Below are 19,870 nucleotides of genomic sequence, written 5' to 3'. Positions count from 1 at the left end.
TGATATCAAACAACAGTCCCAGCCTGCAATACAGAAAGAGGAATGGAAAGAATTAGTTGGTAGAACTTGAAGATGAGGAAAAGGTCTTCATACTGCCCCCAGTGTCTGGTCAGAGAAATGCTGTTACTGTCGTAGGCTTCATAACCAGCTTAACACCAGTGGCTACCAAGCTACAGATTTCATCAAATTACACACAGTGGTTGATGATGTCATTCAAATGGAACAGGCAGAGTGAGATTCCTCTTTGATTTGAAAAAGAGTGAGTTACAAATGGTGAGGCAGCAAGCTAAACAGCAGCCATTCAGCATCGACAGATACCAAAACAGTACAGGTATAACTTGTCAAAGGAACAGAAGATGATGTAAGGGCAGCCAGTGAACAGTTGAAGAGACTTGCTGAAAAAGTCAGTGCGCACCCACACCCATTGACAAACCTGGAATGCCAGCCTGTTAATGAAGACAAAAGGACAAATGTATCTTAGGGTGGTTGAGAATGAATTCAATTGTCGGATAGACGTCACAGACCCATCAGAAGTGGAGACAGCCATGGAAGTAGAAGCTGAAGAAGAAGTACCAATGATGCCACCACCGACTACATTGACTGTGTTATGCTATGTGACCAGAAAGGATGGTAGGCGTATTGTGGTTGGTAAAGGTGATCTCACCAAAATGCCTGTGGATGCCATAGTGAATGGAAGCAACCAATATCTAGATCATTCAGGTGGTCTTGCAAAGGCCATTATAGATGCAGGTAGGTGTACGTACTAGGTTGATTAGCTTGGCCTTAATTTAACACATATTCTCACATATGACAGTCATCTTGAGTAAAGAGAAATTAATCATAAGGAGAATGAAGCTTAATCATTGAGCTATGGAGATAGATATTAATTTTATCTCATATTTGGTTTTTTATATAAATACCAAAAAGAGCTTATATGAGAGTCGGTAGCATCTGTGTGTCTGTATATTTGTGGGTATGTATGTGCGGATGTATGTCCGTCACACACAAAGGCTCCCATACCGCCAAAGCTACCGTCTCAGTATTTGGTGTACAGGTAGATGTGGGGTTGAGATGTGAATTTGTTCAAATGAACACGTCAGTGTCAAAAATGTGCAAATGAGGTAAGAAAAGGGAAATCCTGCAAATGTGCAGGAGTGGTGGCAGTGAACTGAATCAGCCACACATCTGAATAAGAGGATTTTGACCTTTAAACCTATTTTATGCAGGGTACCTATTATGTTTGGGAGTGGTAGCAGTAACTGAAACAGCTAATTGGTCATTTCCCGTCATTGTTTATGACTGTGACATATTAACAGATCTGCTGAAACCATGGATGTCTATTTTTGTACATCCATGGTTGAAAGATTCTCTGCTATGCATGTTGCTAAAGTTGACCTTCAGTACCTAAAGTTTCAGACCTTATTTACTTTTGTCATTCTTGTTTTTCTGGTTTAAATATTTCTTGTTGTTTTTCTGGTTGTACTGTGCAGAAATTGTCATAACATCAACGTATAATTTTCCTGCTCTGAACAGATAGAAACAACACTTATTGTTGATCTTTGGTATGTACCAATTCTGATCAAATTTGAGCGACACTGTATAATTGCTGTATTTTTTTATGTATCAAACTGCCTAGAAATTGCAAAAAACTGTGTTTCTAAATCTGTTATGCATTGTTATTATATAAATGCATGTGAAAACGACACATTTAGAGATTAGCCCTACAAATTCTCTATCTTTAAATCATCATGCAAAGGTGGACAATCAATTGCTGGTGAAACTATCAAAATTTTACGAGCTAAAGAAGGAAAGTTATTTCCTGGTCAAGTGGTGTCCACAGGGTCCGGAGACCTTCCATGTAAACGAATCATTCATGCTGTTGGACCAACATGGAACAGAAGTTTTAGGAAGTCCTATTCAGAGGAGAAATCTCATGAAGAGAAAATGCTGCATGATACTGTGTGCAACAGTTTATCCGAAGCTGAAAGGTACCAATGCCGTTCAGTGGCTTTGCCCGCCATCAGCTCTGGGGGATTTGGTTTTCCATTAGATCTTAGTGTTAATACTATCATTGATGCTGTGGATGAATTCTTCAGTGGGACACCTCCAGGATGTCTGATGGAAGTGAATCTGGTAGATAATGCTGACATGACGTGTAAATGCTTCCAAGACAGCTTGGTCAAATATTATGGTAATGAGAATGTCAACATTCCCAATCAGTTTTTCAGGTAATTATTTTTTACAATTTTCATACGGTATTAGAATACATAATTCTGTGGATGACTTGCTGAAAGCATTTCTCTAATCAGGTAATATTTGATGGAAACTGTATATTGCCTGGTAGAAATTGGCTCAATCGATTTAAGGTTCCAAGACAAGAAATGTGACCTTTTTAATCTAACAATTCTCTAACGGTTAATAAACTCAGAACTCCCGTAAAGTATACATTTTCTGTGAGCCTACATATATGGGAACATTTTGGTAACCACAGTGTCACCATTGTTTACATAACTATCACGTGACAAGATAATTTGCATAACCTTTCAAAAATCGGTTTTCCCTATGTTTTGTCTCAATACTTCAAAATATCTGACTCAAACTTGCTGGAATGCAAGCTGTCACAAGCTCTTTCAAAGTGTGTCTCAGATTTTTTTATCTTGCTTAGTTTTTTTGGAGCACAATTTTAAAGAAATCAACTATGGTAAAATTCGCTGCTCTGGACGTTTTTCTGGCATGAAAACTGTTCAAGAAGGTTTAAAAAAATTCTGAGACACACTTTTGAAGACCTGTAGTATAGCTTGCACTCACATGAATTTCAGCCACATATCTCAAAGCATTGAAACAAAACATAGGGAAAACTGATTTTTGAAAGGTTATGCAAATTACCTGTCACGTGATAGTTATGTAAACAATGGTGACACTATGGTTACCAAAATGTTCCCCTATATCTAGGCTTTCTGAAAATATACAATTTATGGGGGTTCTGAGCTTATTAAACACTAGAGAATTGTTAGTTTAAAATGGTCAATTTCTTGTCTTGGAACCTTAAGCTGAAATCTTTTTTATGCAGATTCTAACACTCTTTCTGTGATCATCAATCTGACCAGAATATACAAATTGGACTGTTACCATCTTCTCCGTTTAACTCTTGCACTGAAGTACCGTAGTATGCCTTGTTGTATCTCAAAGTCTGAAGGAAACTCATACAGCAAAGTCCAAAAATTAGAGCAGGCAATTTAAAGTGGACTATTTTCACTCTTTTAATGGCTGCTCTGAATTATTTTGCTGAAAGCGACTTTAAAAAATTGTGATGATGCAAAATCTGAAAGGAAAGCTCAAATCCAAACATGCTGTTTGTCAAAGAGACAAAAATCAGAAAAAGGAGCTAACTTTATTACTTTTTGCTAACTTAAAATACACTTTCAATAAATCTTGATTCCATGCTCAGTACAAATTGGTAAAATTTCAAGGTACACTGCAATTAGAGCATTTTTGTGCTTACACATTTTATGAGTACCATTTAATTGTGAACCTAGCTGCATCCAACAACTATGAACAGTGATTTCTCAGTAAAGCAGTGGTACACATCCTTCATGTGAAGTTATCAATTCTTAACACCATTAAGGGGCAAATAATACAGTTGAAAATTATATGTGATAAAAACGGTATTTTCTCATCAGTCTTAAACTTTGTTTGATACCATCAGAAAAATAATGAATACTGTATCTGAAAATTTCATATATTTTTCTGTATGATTAGAGTGACATTTATGCTATTATGTCTGTTAAGTGAAAAGAACTGTCAGCAATATAATTTTTTATCTGAAGTATTTTCAATTTTATTATAATCAACAAATAGGAAGTGTTGGAAACACAAATTCATCAAGGGAAAGAGGAAGAACCAAAGTGACAAAAGACGGATCCCGAGATACATCCCTGGAGCCACTTTCAAATCCTACAGAACTCAAAACTTCAGAAGGAGTTGTGATAAAGTTAGTGAAAGGCAGCATTGCAAAACAGAAGGTTAGTTGTTTTATTAGGATCATTCAATGCTAAACTGAAATGCCAAAAAGACTTAACATGTAATTTACTGTTACTGGGATTGAAATCCCACATACAGATTTCAGGTCATAATTGCAACATATTTAAGCAATAATGTACCCCCTTCCGGCCCATAATTGACGAAAGCAAACTTTGCACGACACAATGTACGAGGCGGAGCCAAGTTCATTATTGAGTGCAAAGTTTGCTTGAGTCAATTATGGGCCAAGATGGGGTACTTTATTGCTGTTGTTTTCTGGTTTTGGCGATGCCAATGAATTTGAAGATGTAGAAAACATCTTGGGCCACAATGTTGGATAATGGGTATATTATCAGTAACAATCTGAGGTTATGATGTCACTAAATTCATGGATATTGTCAAAGCTAGAATATAATTTCTTATATATGATGCTGAAAAGTTAAATTTCTTGAAAGTGTTTAAATTTTATCATTCATTTTGCTTCATTCAAAGCAAGCAACATTAGTGGTCTCACGCTTTTGATTCACGTCTTGGCTTTTGTTCAATTTTCTGTCTGTAGACTGACATCATAGTAAATACCACTCAGACGTCACTCTCACTGAATACAGGAGGTGTATCTGCAGCCATTTGCAAAGTTGCAGGGCCAGCACTGCAACAGCAAGTCAATGCTTACAAGGACTCAGGAAAGCCTGTGAAAGAAGGTGTCATGATTATAACAAATGGTGCCAAACTGAAATGCAAAAAAGTTTATCACGTTCTTTGCTGTCACTGGGATGGAAGTCCAAATGCAGAGAGGGTGAGAATATTTCATATTCTTAAAAGATAACCAGGAAAAAATATTGTTATTCAATAAAATTCATAATCTTAAATATTATATAACATATCCCCAAACTTTTCCTTCGCCAACATTCACCCTTTGTTGTAATAATGCATTGCAGCAACATGCATTTGCTTCCTGATGCATGCACTGTGACCAGATTATAGTCCCCCTGGACATTGTCCGGGGGGGATTATAGGCTTGGTCATGTCCGTGCGTGTACGTGCATGCGTGCATCCATTCATGCAGATATCTTAAAGATGCTTGAGCGATTTCATTCAAACTTGATACAAGGATTACTCCTTATGTCATACAAATGCACGTCATTTTTTCCGTGATCAGATCAAATATGGTTGTGTGATGGCCATTTTATTAATAAAGCAGGGACTATGTCATTGACAATGACTATATGAAAAAGCTTCCCTGTGTTTCTGGAGCGACTGCAAATAATTTGATGAAACTTTGTAAAGATGTTTGTCACACAGAGCTCTAATAGCACACAATGGATATGTCAATATTGCATCAATTAATTGGTAATTTGCATATTTGATGAATTTTGTAATTAGGGTGATGTGTCTAGAAATACTGCAGCAAAGCTAATGAAACTTGGTACAGATTTTTAGCACATAGTTTCATATAAGTTTACAAAGACACTTAGCTGTGTCATGGGAAATAACTGCTTATTTGCATATTTAATGAACTTTCCTAATTAGTTGGCTATCTCCAGAACCACTGCATCAAATTTGACAAAACATGGTACAGATGTTGATTTCTCAGTACTGTAATATTGGTATCATATCATTTATTGCTAATTTACATATTTGATGAATTTTTGTAATTAGTGTGATATGTCTAGACATGTTACATCAAATTTGATGAAATGTGGCACAGATGTTGATCTTTTGGTGGGTTTGGCATATGTAGCAGTATCATGTCAATTAACTACTGATTTGCATATTTAATGAATTTTCGTAATTAGGCTGGTATGTCAAGAAATGGATCATCAAATTTCAAGAAACTTGGTACAGATGTTGAGCTCACATTGCTTTAACATTGAATGAAGACATTTATCAGTGTCATTCAAATTAATTGCTAATTTGCATATTTAATGAATTTTCCTAATTAGTAGGCTATGTCCAGAAATACTGCATCAAATTTGATGAAACTTGGTACAGATGTTGAGCTCATATTGCTTTAACATTGAATAAAAGACACTATGCAGTGTCATGGTAAATATATAATTTACATATAGTAATGAACTTTCCTGATTAAGAGTGATATGTACATAAACACTTCATCAATCTGATGAAACTTTGTACAGATGTTGATCTCATAGTGTTTGTAATACAATTTATTGACACTTGGCAGTATTATTAGTTTTACATTTTCACCACCATGGAACTCATTCTTAATCATAGACCCAATTAATGAACAGGACTCTATCCTCTCTGAGGACTTGATATTAAAGTAGCCATTAATAAGTGGGGACTGTGTCATCAACGATGACTTGTCAATAGCATGTTTGAACTTGTCATCCTCATGACGTGGAGTGTACACATCAAAAAGAACAGCCAAGACTTAGTTGCGGTTATGTCTCCATGGATACTAGTGCAATTTTATATTCATGTTTTGATAGCGGTAAAGTTTGAAAGCAGAACTTGAAACACTGTATCAATGACGGAATCATGGAAAATTCCAGCTTTAGCATTGTGTAGGCATGCTGCAGTCATGGTTACGATCGATCATGATCGCAATGAAATGCTATCATTGATCACCGCACATTTCATGGATTTAAAACCCCAAATTTGGACAAATTGTGTCAAATTTGAGTTCGGAAAACCTGAGAGTGACAAATTGACAGAAGATGGACAGCAGCCGAACACATCACAAGCTGACAAACATGTCGATGATAGTACAGATGCTGCATGCGACATGGATAATGCAACTGAACTGGGTGACAATCGTAGTGATATTTAGAAGGCGCTTCCTAGGAAAGCATATCAACATCAACACTGCCCCTCTAAAATGTCAAGTCTGCCCCCTAATTGTGATGAATGGGGCACAAAGTGTCCCTTTCAATGAACATGCAGAGAAAACACTGAAACAGAATGATATAGTCTAGGTAAAGATCAGAATACATACCGTAATATTTTTAACATGCACATTTGTCTGGTATCATAGCTGCACCAAGGTTTCACCTGTGGCCAGGCATACTGCAGTGGAGCATACTCCAAAGTATCTCAAGCCATGTGAGTCCTATACTGAACTAAAAACATCTTTTGATGTTCTGAGAATCACGTAGTTGGTTCTATGTGTCAGTGAAATCAAATACCAATATTTCCAAATACCTTATGTTTGTTTTATTTCATAATGCAATTTATTTATGATACAGAAAGTGTATCATTATAAATCTACCATTCAGAACAATGGGATTTTGCTAAAAAAGCTGTACGGAACGCCTGTTCTTCCAAACAGTCTTCTATTAGATATTGGCATTCTCCAACCTGTCAACTTTTAAAACTGATGTTAAAACTTTTCCTTTTCAGACCTGCTTTTTAGACTTGGTTTTAAATGGTTTTTTTTTTCAATTTTTTAAATGATTTTTTAGCTACTATAGACTATACCGGTAGTCTATAGAAGCTATTGGGATGGGTATCTGTCCAGTGTCCGTCGTCAGTCTGTATGTATGTATGTATGTATGTATGTATGTATGTATGTATGTATGTATGTATGTATGTACCGGTATGTATCCTAGGGTATGTATGTATGTATGTATGTATGTATGTATATCCGTTTGTGAGGATTTCCGTCCCTCAAATATCTTGAGAACTGCAGTACTTACAGATTTAATATTTCTTGTGTAGGTGCAAAATATGATTATGAGAAACATTTTGTTTGTTTGTTTTTGATATTGTTGAAAATATGCAAATTAGCTCAAAAAAGGTTTTTGGTAAAAAATCTTCTTCATAACCGCTGGTCAGATAGCTTTGATATTTGGTATACAGTTCCCTAGGGATGACCCAACTTAGATTTGTTCAAATTGTGATGAAATATGCAAATTTGTATTTTTAAGGAATTTTTTTGTCATTTTTGGTCAAAAATTTATTTCATCAAAACCGCTTGTCTGACAGCTTTGATATTTGGGGTATAGGTCCCTAGGGATGACCCATATCAGATTTCTTGAAACTGTGCAGAAATATGTAAATTTATATTTTTACGGCAATTTTTGTCATTTTTGGTCAAAAATTTTTTTTTCACAAAAACCACTGTCTTATCACTTTGCATTAGGGGACGACTGCATTAACTTGCATGGTACCTGAAACCCGAGTCCTTGCCTGAGCAACTCGGGTGACAAACAGAGACTTTTAATACCTCAAGGTGGTGAATGTTCCATTGTTATGTTTATCTAATCCAGCTGGTACTATTGTAGTGCCATTGTAGGAAAGGCAGGTCTGTGAAATTGATCCTCTAGGGAAGTAGGGTATTCCTAAGTTAATGGAGCCTTCCCGTAATGGATATTTGGTATACAGATTTATAGGGATGATTAAAATATCATGTATTCAAATCATGATAAATGTACAATTTTGTATTTTTTGGACAATTTTGCCATTTTTGGTGAAACATTTGTTTCTCAAAAATTACTTCTCTGATTGCTTTGATATTTGGTATACAGGTTTCTATGCTTTATCTTAATGTGATATATATATTGATGGAATCTTCAGTTTGGTATTTTTGCAGCTATTTTTGCTGTGTTTGGTCAGGCCATCCTGAAATGAATTAGCAAAGAAAAGTCACCTTCTTCATCCACACATGCGTCACTCAGTTATTCTCTACAGCAGAGTTCTATTGGCTGTCAGGTTGCTTGTTTCTTCAAATCCGACAGCTTTCATGATATTAGGTAAATAGGATAACCTTATAGTGAAACAATTTCATATAGTTAGGAAATACTTCATTTTGTGTTTTGAGGGAAATTTTTGCCAGTTCTTATGTGTATATAGGGGGTCTGTAAGTATAAACCATACTGAAACAGTTCTTCTGCCATAAGAATATTGTAAAAGGCACTTTGCACTTGCTATATCTGGTATTATGGTATGTACGTCCTCTATACCATCCATGTCTACAGTAGCTTCAGGGACATTGGCCCTATGTTTATTAATTGCTTTTTGTGATGTATAAATTTTATTTCAGCATCCTTGATCACTTTTATTGTGGATATTGACGTTTTATAAATAAATTATTATTGTTATTATTACAATTTCCAGGCATCCCCAATCAGACCCCATATGCAATGCATTCTGAAGCTGCTACTACGTTTTTACTGTTGAACGGTTTCAAAGGACTCATTGGACAATTGCCAGAATATGTCTTGCGCTCTATATGTGCAGTTCACAGGCTACCCAGAAGCACGTACAAGATGGCACTCCATACTAGTGCTGTTAATGGGAAGAAAATTATTGAATTTGCATTAAACAAATCAATTATAATAATGTTTTTATGAAAATACCGCAAAGGATGTACTCAGACATTTGCGCTGTGCATCGCCCGTCGTGATCAGTGTGCAAATGGCATTGTGCATCCTTTGCGGTACTTTAGGGCTTATGATCAACTCTTTGTGCCCCACTACTCAGTTGAAAATCTCCACATGATTTCATAGGTCCCAGGGGGTGAGGGGTTTCAGATTTCCAGCACTTGATATCATATAACACAATTTTGATATTAAATCTGCTTTTTTTTCTGATTCACCATGTACCAGATATTGCGGGATCTGATGCGCAAGTGTTTTGAAAAAGCAAGCAAAGCTGTAATGCTTTCCATTGCATTCCCTGCTATTGGTACTGGTGGGCTTGGCTTTCCTAGAGACTTTACAGCTAAAGTTATGTATGAAGAAGCTCGAAAATTCAGTGCTAGTAGTCCCAACAGTTCTTTGAAGGAAATAAGATTTGTGATATATGAGAAAGATCAACAAACACACCAGGTAAGTGAAATAGATGCCTTTACTTACAACACAGATAAAGTGTATGCTATCATTTGCAGCAAAGATAGTGGTCTGCTAGCTTCACTACTGTTTTAGTAGTAGAATTACCAGAATTGGCTTTGTTTATAAGTAACTAAAAATTACAATGGTTGGTGATTTTTTTTGCAGCAGAACTTAAACACATGCTACAATTTTCACCATCAGTATGACTTTCCAAATGTGGGGAAATATGAAAGTTAACTTGACATACATTAACATTTTCTTCTTCTATGTACCCTTATACCTTCTTCATACACAGTCAGTTTAATAATCCTATTTTTTGACGCTTTGCTAAGTTGGGACACGTTTTTGTGAACCTTTTGAAGTCTCTAAACATGTGATTTGTTTAGATATGAAGCCACTGCAAAGAGTAATGCTGTTCTTTAGAGAACAAATGATTACTGTCAAAGCATCTCATGGTTAACATTGTAAATTTCAGAATAAGATCATTTTTCTTCTCATGTAGTTGGTGTACTTAGGGGTTGCCTAACTGTGTGCTTTAGGGAAAGATGGTGCTATTCAGAGGATCTTTATTGAATTTGATCAGAGAAAGACTTTGAAGAGAGGCAATTTGAAACTGATAAAATATCCTCACTCGACAGGCATTCAAAGATGTAATACATCAATTGACCAAAAAAAGACACAGTGGAAAGGTATCACCGAAAAAGAAGTCTGAATTAGGTTTTCAACAGCAACCACCTTATCAGCAGGGTGGCAGTGCTTCATATGCAGGAAATACACAATTTGAAGAACCTATACATGGTTCACATTCAAGTGCAAGTAAGTTCGTTGAAGCAAATATGAATTTATTCTTGAACATTTGGCATTATGATTATGAACATCAATTAATAATCTGTATTAATGGTGGAAAATGAGTCTTTCATTTCTGCCAAGCTTGCTTACGTTTGCTTGTTTGCCATTCTTTGTTCCAATACTTTACTGGGGCCACAGTCCCTCTGTGATAGAGGAGCCGTGACTTGGCCAAATGACTTTTGACTTTCACACCTACAGGCAACCTTGGCATTTAGGTTAACCTATACAATGCCTTGCTTCATTCTCTTTCGTTGTTTATGTAATGAACACAATCCAGATTTTTTGATATAAATGTGCTATGATAGCCACATGTCTTGGAGTAAACTGTATCAACCCTTTGAGCGCCAAAGTGAATTTTTGTCACCGTTATAAAATAAACCCATGTCAATTTTTGCCAGATTTTTCCAAACTTTTGATAAAAAACTGTGGCCAATGAAATTTTGTGTTCATGTGGTCCAAAATTATCAGAAAATTACAGAAAAAGTTCATAAAAATTGGTAAAATGTTGCACTAAAATTTTCATGGGAAAAAAATACTGGACTCAAAGGGTTAACTAAGTGGCAAAAGATTACTGTTCCCAGGTACACTTAGTCTAATAGCATTTGATCAAAGTATAACACCTTGACGATTGGTTGTTCAGTCTTCAGATCAGGGGTTTCCCTTTACCTCTATGTTCTGATTTGCTTGGCCCAACAGTTGGATGGTCTTTGAACTCTAATTAAACAGTGTGAATGTAATCTGCCTGTTAATGTGAGACGATTAAAATAAGCAAAACAAATGCTGTGTTTGAGGTGTCAAATTCCTTTCATAATGAAAGCATGGTCAGATAAAAGCTGGAAGACAGCCTGCCACTTCTCAACTAGCAAGTGAAAAGGAAATCAAGGGGATAGATTTTGTATCAATAATTTGTACAGTCTGACTAATCTAGACTACCCTTCTAAACTCCGTCTTCAAAGGTGTTAGGACAAATATCAGCAAGATGGAATGGAGAGAAACTAATCTCAAGGTTTACACAATATCATTCTAGTGGAAACCTTAAAAAATGCAATCAGGGGTCATGAATTTTCGGTACTTGAGAAACAAATAACACAATATTACCAAAACTCTAATCAGAGGTCACCATGCAAACTTTTGCTACTTGAGAAACAAATAACCCAATATTACCAACACTTTAAATTCCAAATGGCTGCCATCCCTGTGTTAGCTTTATGGAAAAAATAAGATTTCAATTCTCAAAAAAATCTGTTGAAATGTGCACTTACACTTTGGGCTCCAAAATGAGCCCCCATAAGTGGTAGACCAAAAATATAAAGTTCAAGAGTTTGACCATCTGTCTATGAGAGGTACAGGTATTGTACCTTATTAAGAACACTGTTGCTATTGCTGTGGATGTCCATTATAGGTTTCACCATATGTTTCATCACAATGTAGATGGAATTGAAGGGGAGGATTCCCCTTACAAAAACCTGAAACAATCACCTCATGGGTGTCAGATGACAATTGGAAACATCATCGTACAAGTGCAGGCAGGTGATATCACCAAGGAAAGGATAGATGCAATTGTTAACAGTTCTAATGAAGATCTTGATCTTAGCATGGGTAAGTCGTTCAGAGTAAACTTATATCCATAGAAAATTTAAAATTCTGTCTGTCATCTTAATGTTTATCTGAGATTGAGAAAAATAAGAGTTTTGCAGGCACTAAAAATGGCATAAAGAAGTCCCTTCTATATTGTCAACCATTTCCAGGTACCCCTAGCATAATGTCTTAAGTTCTGCCCACTCATAGTAGATGATTGCCAGGCCTTGTCTCATGCTCTTCAGTGCAATATGTTTCAAGTTTCACAAGCTGTCACATGCACTTCCGTGATTGCACTCTGCACTCCTGAAGTTGGAACAAAATTTGGTTTTATGTTGTACACAAACAGCCATAACAAAGCCTACATGTACTTGGCACCCCAGTCGTGAATATAAGATGTGTGTGCTCTTATGTTCAATATGTTCTCAATCCTTGGATCTTACATGAGTGGATGTAACTAGTACTTTTAACACTTTGTCAATCTTTTGTTTTCAATTCAAATTTCCTGTTTGATAAATCTGATTATAAAGTAGCACCTTTCCTCAGCCCACCAATTGTCCTCCGATTTACGTTTGGCATATCATAACAATATTGAAAGATCATGATTAAAGAACCGGTGGTATTGGTTGTGCTGTTAGGAAAAGTACTGCCGCAGGATACACCGTATCACTTGGGAGAATACCTGTTTGGTATGCCACAGAGCGCCCTCCAAGGTTGTGAGGTTCTGTCTTAGGATTTGATAGGAATTACGCTTACAACTTAACCAGAGATAAAAAAACTGCAATACAGATTTTGTCACTTTTCCCCAAAAAATAGATGCTTCAGAACTTATCATTATTTACAGTAAGAGCTGACACAGATAACTGCAATCGCCATTTTTTAATTTCTTAAAAACTTTTTCAACATTTACAGGTGGTGTATCCAAAGCAATTGTAGCTGCAGGAGGACAGGGAATTGTGAAAGAATGCAAAAGTTTGGGTAAGCTGGAGTGTTAATGCCTAATATTTTGCCATACATTTATGTAGTAGTTTGTAATGTAACTTTAAAGTGATCTTCTTTGGTCAGATATGGCTGTATTCAATGTGAAACTGGCGGCCCCAAATTATTGCTATGTGCTGACACATAAAACAATTGATCAATACAGAGTAGTCGATAATATAGATATAACCTGAAACATATCCCAGTGGTGTGTAATGATGTCAATCATGATAAATTGACTTTTAGATTTGGTTGATTTGGCCAATATCAGGTTACGATATTGAAGATACATAGTTGTAAGTTGTTGGCAAATAACAACACATAATATATGATCTAAATTTCTAGGTAGGCAACAGGCAGATACTGTTGTAATGACGAGAGCGGCAATCTACAGTGTAACAACATAATTCACATGATAACCCCTTATCAAAAGTTGGACGATAGTATCACACGGATGCTGCTGTTTGCTGAACAGAAGCAGGTCAAGTCATTGGCAATGCCAGCAATTGGAACTGGTAGGGAACAAATCTTCTTGATGACCTACTCACTTGTCATATGTTACATCATTGCCTTTGTAGATGTTATCATTTTGTGTTTTGATTGACAATTTTTTTACCATGACCTGCTAGGTTGTCAGCATACCATCATATCAAAACTAGGCCAGTCAATGGTAATTTGTTTTACCTGGTATGTTTCTGTGATGGTACAGCAATGAGCAATAAAACTACCTTCTGCCCAATACCAGCAGCCATATTTGTTTGAATTGACAAGCCTGTTGAAGATTGACACAAAACAGTTCTGATGCGCCAAAATTTACGACATAGATGCAGTTTGTAGTGACCGACATAGAAAGAAAACAGGATAATCCTGTATTTTTTGTCGAGAGATGACAAACTTGGCTTGTGAGTGTGATAAAAATGATATGTTCTCTGTTCAAAACTAGAAGTATAGTGCTTACATGTATCAACATTTTCTGTGATGCAAAAGCCCACTTTCATGTGTTCTTGTACGTAATTTTTTAGAGCAAATGTGAACAAAACAATTGACTAGCTTGTTTCGATAGATGTGTGTTGGGAAAATTAAGCAAACCCTTTCTTTTCCTTGCCTTACTGATGATTATCTATCAATAAAAAATTGCCACTTGCAATCTTGGTTGCTTCACTATTATACATATTGTTAAACGAATTAAATGAATTAAGTTTCTTAATTGTGTTAAACATATTGAAGTATCCATATTTTGAATATGCTAGGTCTCCCATATGTAGCACTGGTGGGAAGCTTCTGTCTTTTCTTTGAAAGTTTCTTACTTTTTTATTTATTGCAAGGAATCAAGTTTTTTATGCTCCAATAGATTTATATGTGGATATCAGGCATATTGAGTGAATCATCAAATCTATATAGCATATTCATGTGTTTCCTGTAATTTTTAGGTGCCCTTGCACAAGATGCTGCAACAGTGGCTGAGCAAACTCTGACAGCGATTGATGACTTTTACCAACACCAACAACGAAACACCCAGTGTCTCAAGCTAATCCGTATTGTACTCTTTCAACGACCAATGGTGCAAACTTTTCAGCAGGCAATGGTCAGTTTACTTGGAAAACCAGCAAAGGACAAAAGAGGATTGATGCAAAAAGCTTTGGGTAATGGCATCTTGTATAGAGAACCATTCAGAAGATACTGTAATATATTATTATTGAAAGTCATTTAGCATTTTTACTTCACTTAATTATTTATTTGCATATTTGATGAACTTTGATAATTATGGATGTACATCTGAATCGACAAGATCAAAGTTAATGAAACTTGCTATGGATACTGATGAGACAATGATATTGTATTAGTGAAAGACATTTTGCATTTTCATGTCAGCTAATTGGTGATTTGTAATTTTAATGAACACTCCAAATTAGCCACATTAACAAGGAGGACCTGACCAAAGCTTCTGAAAGTTGCTATGTCAGCTGATTAAAAATTTTGGTCAAATCCCTCAAGTTATCACTTATTTTTAGAGTTCATTAAATATACTAATTACCAATCAGCGACATACCAACTTTCATCAGCTTTGGTCAAGTCCTTACTGTTTATGTGCCTAATTTGGAATTTTCAATAAAGTAGCAAATTATCAAATGCCTGACATGAAATGCAAAATGTCTTCTACTACTACTAATACAATAATATTGTCTCATCAATATTCATAGTAACCTTCATAAACTTTGGTATAGTTCTTCTAGTTTTATGTCCTTAATATAGAAAGTTCATTAAATATATAAATTATGAATTGGCTTAAGTAAAAATGCTAAATGATTTCTCAGAATATTATATCATAGTACCTTCAATGTACATAGTTAGTTTTGTCAACTTTGATCAAGTCAATTTAGATATATAAATATCCCTAATTAAGAAAGTTCATTAAATATGCAAATTAATAGTTAGCTCATTTAAAATGCTTAACAACTTTCATTAATATTTTATCATAGTGTCTTCCATGTACATAACAACTTTTGTCAGCTTTGATCAAGTCTATTCCAATGTATTTTTCTGATGAGAAAAGTTTATTGAAAATGTGAATAAGTAAATTACCTAAAAATGCTAAAACAACTGTAATAAGTGTTACATCATAGTATCTCCACTATACAGAGCAAGTTTTGTTCACCCACAAATTCAACCAGATATATATCCATAATTAGGAAAGTTTGTTAAATATGCAAATTAGCAAATAGCTTAAGTAAAAATGCCAAATGACTTCAATAATGTTATATCATAGTATCCACAGTGTTAAAAGCAAGTTTCGTCAACTTTGATGAAGCCAATCCAGATAATATATGTCCGTAAGTCAGGAAAGTTTGTTTAATGTGCAAATTAGTAATTAGATGATTTGAAATTCTAAGGTGACTGTCTGTTATATAACATCATAGTATCTTCTGTTTATATAGCAAGTTTTGTCAACTTTGATCAAATCAATCCAAATATACATATCACTATTAATCCGGAAAGTTTGTTAGATACGCAAATTAGGAATTGGCCAAAGTAAAAATGATAAATTACTTTCAATAATGTTATATCAATAGTATCTTCAATGTATAATGCAACTTTCATCTACTTTCAAATTGATCAAGTCATTCAGATATATCCCTAGTTAGGAAATTAGCTGAAATAAAATGCTAAATGACTTTCAATAACATTATATCATTGTATTTTCAATGTGCATAGCAAGTTTCATCAACTTTGATCAAGTCAAGTTAGATATATCTCCTTAATTAGGAAAGTTCATCAAATATGCAAATTTGCAATTCACTTCATGTCATACCTTTATATCCTTCATGGCTGATATATCCAAGTGTGATCAGTCATTTATGATCAGTGTAATCTTAGCGCATGTGTGTGAACACTTGAGCTAAAAAGGAATTCTCATCACAGAGAAATTAACTTGATTGAATATTCTATTGTGTGCAAAAAATGTTGAAAAGCCACTTGTTCATTTTATCCTGTGACTTATTGAACCATTACACCTTCATTTCAATTCAACATGCAGATAAATTTGGTGAATTTACCAGAAAATGGACGTCTTGGAAAGGAGCAAGCCCAGGTGATATTGTGAAAAAATGGAATACACTGTTACTGTATATCTTTGCTGATGAAAAGGAAGATATTGATGGAGCTATAAAGAAACTTGAGACGTTCATTGGTACAGAATTTGTAGATATGGTACGTTTGAAATGATCATGTCTAGCTGCAATATTTTAGTTAATTGATGTGAAATTGCTTTCTTTTGCAATTGTTTGCTTGTTTAGTACCATATGAGATGTCCTTCCATGTTATATCATATAAGTGAAATGAGTTGATCCATTCCAGAGCTTAAGTAGAGGTTGTGTTGTGACTTTCCCTATGGAATTTGAAAGATTTCATTTTACATGTGAAAACATAAATGCTACATAGGTTTGTGTTGCCACAATCAAATTCACTGTAACTAACAGAACATATTCAGTACCTTTGTTACCAAGTCAATGAATGTGCATATCTCAGCTGCAATTGCTGTAAATGAGAGATAATATTTGTCATTTTAGGTAGAAAAAAAGGTCTTCTCAAAACGTTCTGGTATAATATCTTTGAAATGTAGCATAAAGGTTTCTGTGCTGGAGCTTGATTTTGGCCAGGTTTGTTCAAATTGTGATGGAATGTACAATTATATTATTTGGGCACGTTTTGCCAGTTTTTGGTCGAAGTATGGTATCAAATATTAGAAAAATGTATATGAGAGATCAATTGCCACATTCGATATGTTTCCATTATTTGTTTAAATAAAGCCCACAGTTGCCTATTCCAATCAGAAACATGCCATATCATGTCCACTGACAAATGAATTACATGGAATGCGTGTTGATACAATATCTGAAAAACATTTGAGTGCATTAGATTCAAATGTAGTACATTGATTCCTTTTGAATTTACTACAGGAAATCACTGTCACATCAAAATTTCATAAATTACCTTACAAGTTAGCTTTTAATATTATTTTCACATCAATCACAAATAATCAATGCATGAATATCAGTAGCACAGCTGACTTCTATCAGCTGCCAGGTCTCTTGTTGAGTCATACCACTTTTAAAAAGGCTTTTTGCAAAGGGGAGTTTCGTATTAGAAGTACAAAAGAGATCATTCCTGCTCAAAATCTTAAACCCCCGCTTGACAAGGCCAGAGATCAGGATTAACACGAAGTCTGGATGGGTGTATTTTCTTGCATGCTCTGTATATCGATTGTATTGTTAATGGTACGAACCTTTCATATTATCTGTGTTATCAGTAATCTGTTCCCCTCATATCATGCTTGGACCAATATACCGTACTTATAATTATAGCCTTTGTTTCCTTGGTTCATTTCAGTAAGTAACTGTAGTGATTTTATTCAGATACCATAGGCCACCAGCCTCTAAAGTCCATGACTGATCACAAAGTCCAACGAGAAGGTGGCAAAATCAAAACTTCCAAATAGCAGAGAAGCTGTATTTAAATAGACAAACATTATGTAACGAGACCATCATGTATTTCAAAGCACTTTTCCCATGGCAAAAAAAGACAAATTTGGCAAGATTGCAGAACACGAGCTCACTCTGGACTGCATAAGAGAAATGGTTTTATCATAGGATGGTGCTGCATAAAAGTAACTGGGAAAATATTTAGCTCACAATTCTTGATAGAATCGACATATGATGCAGAAATGAAATTCGTCTTTCTCCTTATTCTTTCATCACATTTGTTGCGCAATCTTTGATCTGATTCAATCCTCAATGAGTGTGCTGAGATCCTGAGTCAACATCAGACCTCTCTGTAGCAGTCTTTCTCGATAATTTTCAAGTACAATTCTTGCTCTAAAGTAGATTTAAAATTCCCATAACAATCCAATTTAGGAAACAACATAAATGACTGTGCCAGTTTTGAATGTCGATGTCCTGACAACACTGCTTGATTAAGTTAATAAAGTTTACATCACTGCCAACCCTTTGATTAAACCATGCTTTACCCATCCCCAGAGAAACCATTTTGACATCATGTACCCACATGATTTACCCTTTTCTGCTTCATCATAAATAACATTTGTAAGGTAAACAGACATTTTAGTTACACCATGGGAATACTCAAAAACAAGTAAAGTATCAAATTTAACATCATAAAAAACAGGAGCTTGCTAGGAGGATTTACAACAACTCTCAGGTATTTTGGAGTATCGAAAATTGACAGGTGAGGGACCAAGTGCAGGACACGCAGACTGTACATGTATAATATGGGACTTTGTGCAGTGTGGAAAATATTGGCTCTGTGGGATGGCGCCCTCAACGATATGAATAGGGCACAATCATCAAAGACAACCACACTGGTGTGGGCATGGTACGCGGTAACCATTCAACAATGTACATCATCAGTATGATTCATCTGCGCTGGCTGCCAATGTCTACACCACATGAATGGTAGTTCTGCAGGATCAGACGGCTCAATTTTAGACAAACCAGATATGCTCATGGTATACACAATAAAGTTTTGACTGAGACTAGTTTAGGCATATTTAACCTTGTTGTTGGCATTTGTCACTCAAGCACCTTCCAATGAGTAGAAGGCCTTTCTAACCTGTACTGGGTTTGATGACAGAAATTACCTGAAGAACTTTCCTAACATTTATAAATTCCATAATGACAGTATTTCTATGCTATCACAAGACTGAGTAAAGCCAGGTGACTAGGGCAAGTCTGTATTTACTAGTCTTCTTGCTAGCTCACGTCCAAAATATTTGAATCAATCACTACACCTTAGATCCTAGTAAAAGAAAGTCAATAATTGCACAAAGTCTTCATCTTTTGAACACCATATATAGCTAAGCCTGCACATGGTTTGTTTCCATCGTAATTGTTCTAGTATGCACAGCAAATGTTTGTGCAGTTTACACCTCTATTCATCACTGAATGATTGACAGTTGTTCAAATAATGGAACAACTGTTACCCATGGGCCCTTCCCTTTATTCTGAAGGTTGCTTCCCCCAAAATCTTCATAATCGTAAAAATATATGTGCTCAGATACTTGTAGGGTCCAGTTGTTTATGAAACCAGATATTGTTCATGGTAAACTAATAAGTTCTGTTTGAGACTAGTTAGGC

General features: G+C 35.4%; 1 protein-coding gene across 1 annotated transcript; it reads left to right on the top strand.

The window, feature by feature from the left end:
• The first annotated feature begins 4 nt into the window (after positions 1–4).
• Positions 5–16,928, top strand: LOC139120515 (protein mono-ADP-ribosyltransferase PARP14-like). The gene is made up of 11 exons (XM_070684979.1): positions 5–750; positions 1,757–2,228; positions 3,859–4,022; positions 4,580–4,816; positions 9,591–9,812; positions 10,454–10,631; positions 12,096–12,263; positions 13,155–13,220; positions 13,566–13,735; positions 14,651–14,863; positions 16,756–16,928. The coding sequence occupies exons 2-9, from the start codon at positions 2,189–2,191 to the stop codon at positions 13,625–13,627; spliced, it is 1,137 nt and encodes a 378-aa protein (XP_070541080.1). The 5' UTR covers positions 5–750; positions 1,757–2,188; the 3' UTR covers positions 13,628–13,735; positions 14,651–14,863; positions 16,756–16,928.
• The last annotated feature ends 2,942 nt before the right edge of the window (positions 16,929–19,870 follow it).

This window comes from Ptychodera flava, chromosome 20 (genome assembly GCF_041260155.1).
Source record: "Ptychodera flava strain L36383 chromosome 20, AS_Pfla_20210202, whole genome shotgun sequence".
NCBI classification, from domain to species: Eukaryota; Metazoa; Hemichordata; class Enteropneusta; family Ptychoderidae; genus Ptychodera; species Ptychodera flava.
Note: the sequence above shows the minus strand (reverse complement) of the source record. Positions and strands in the feature narration are given on the sequence as shown.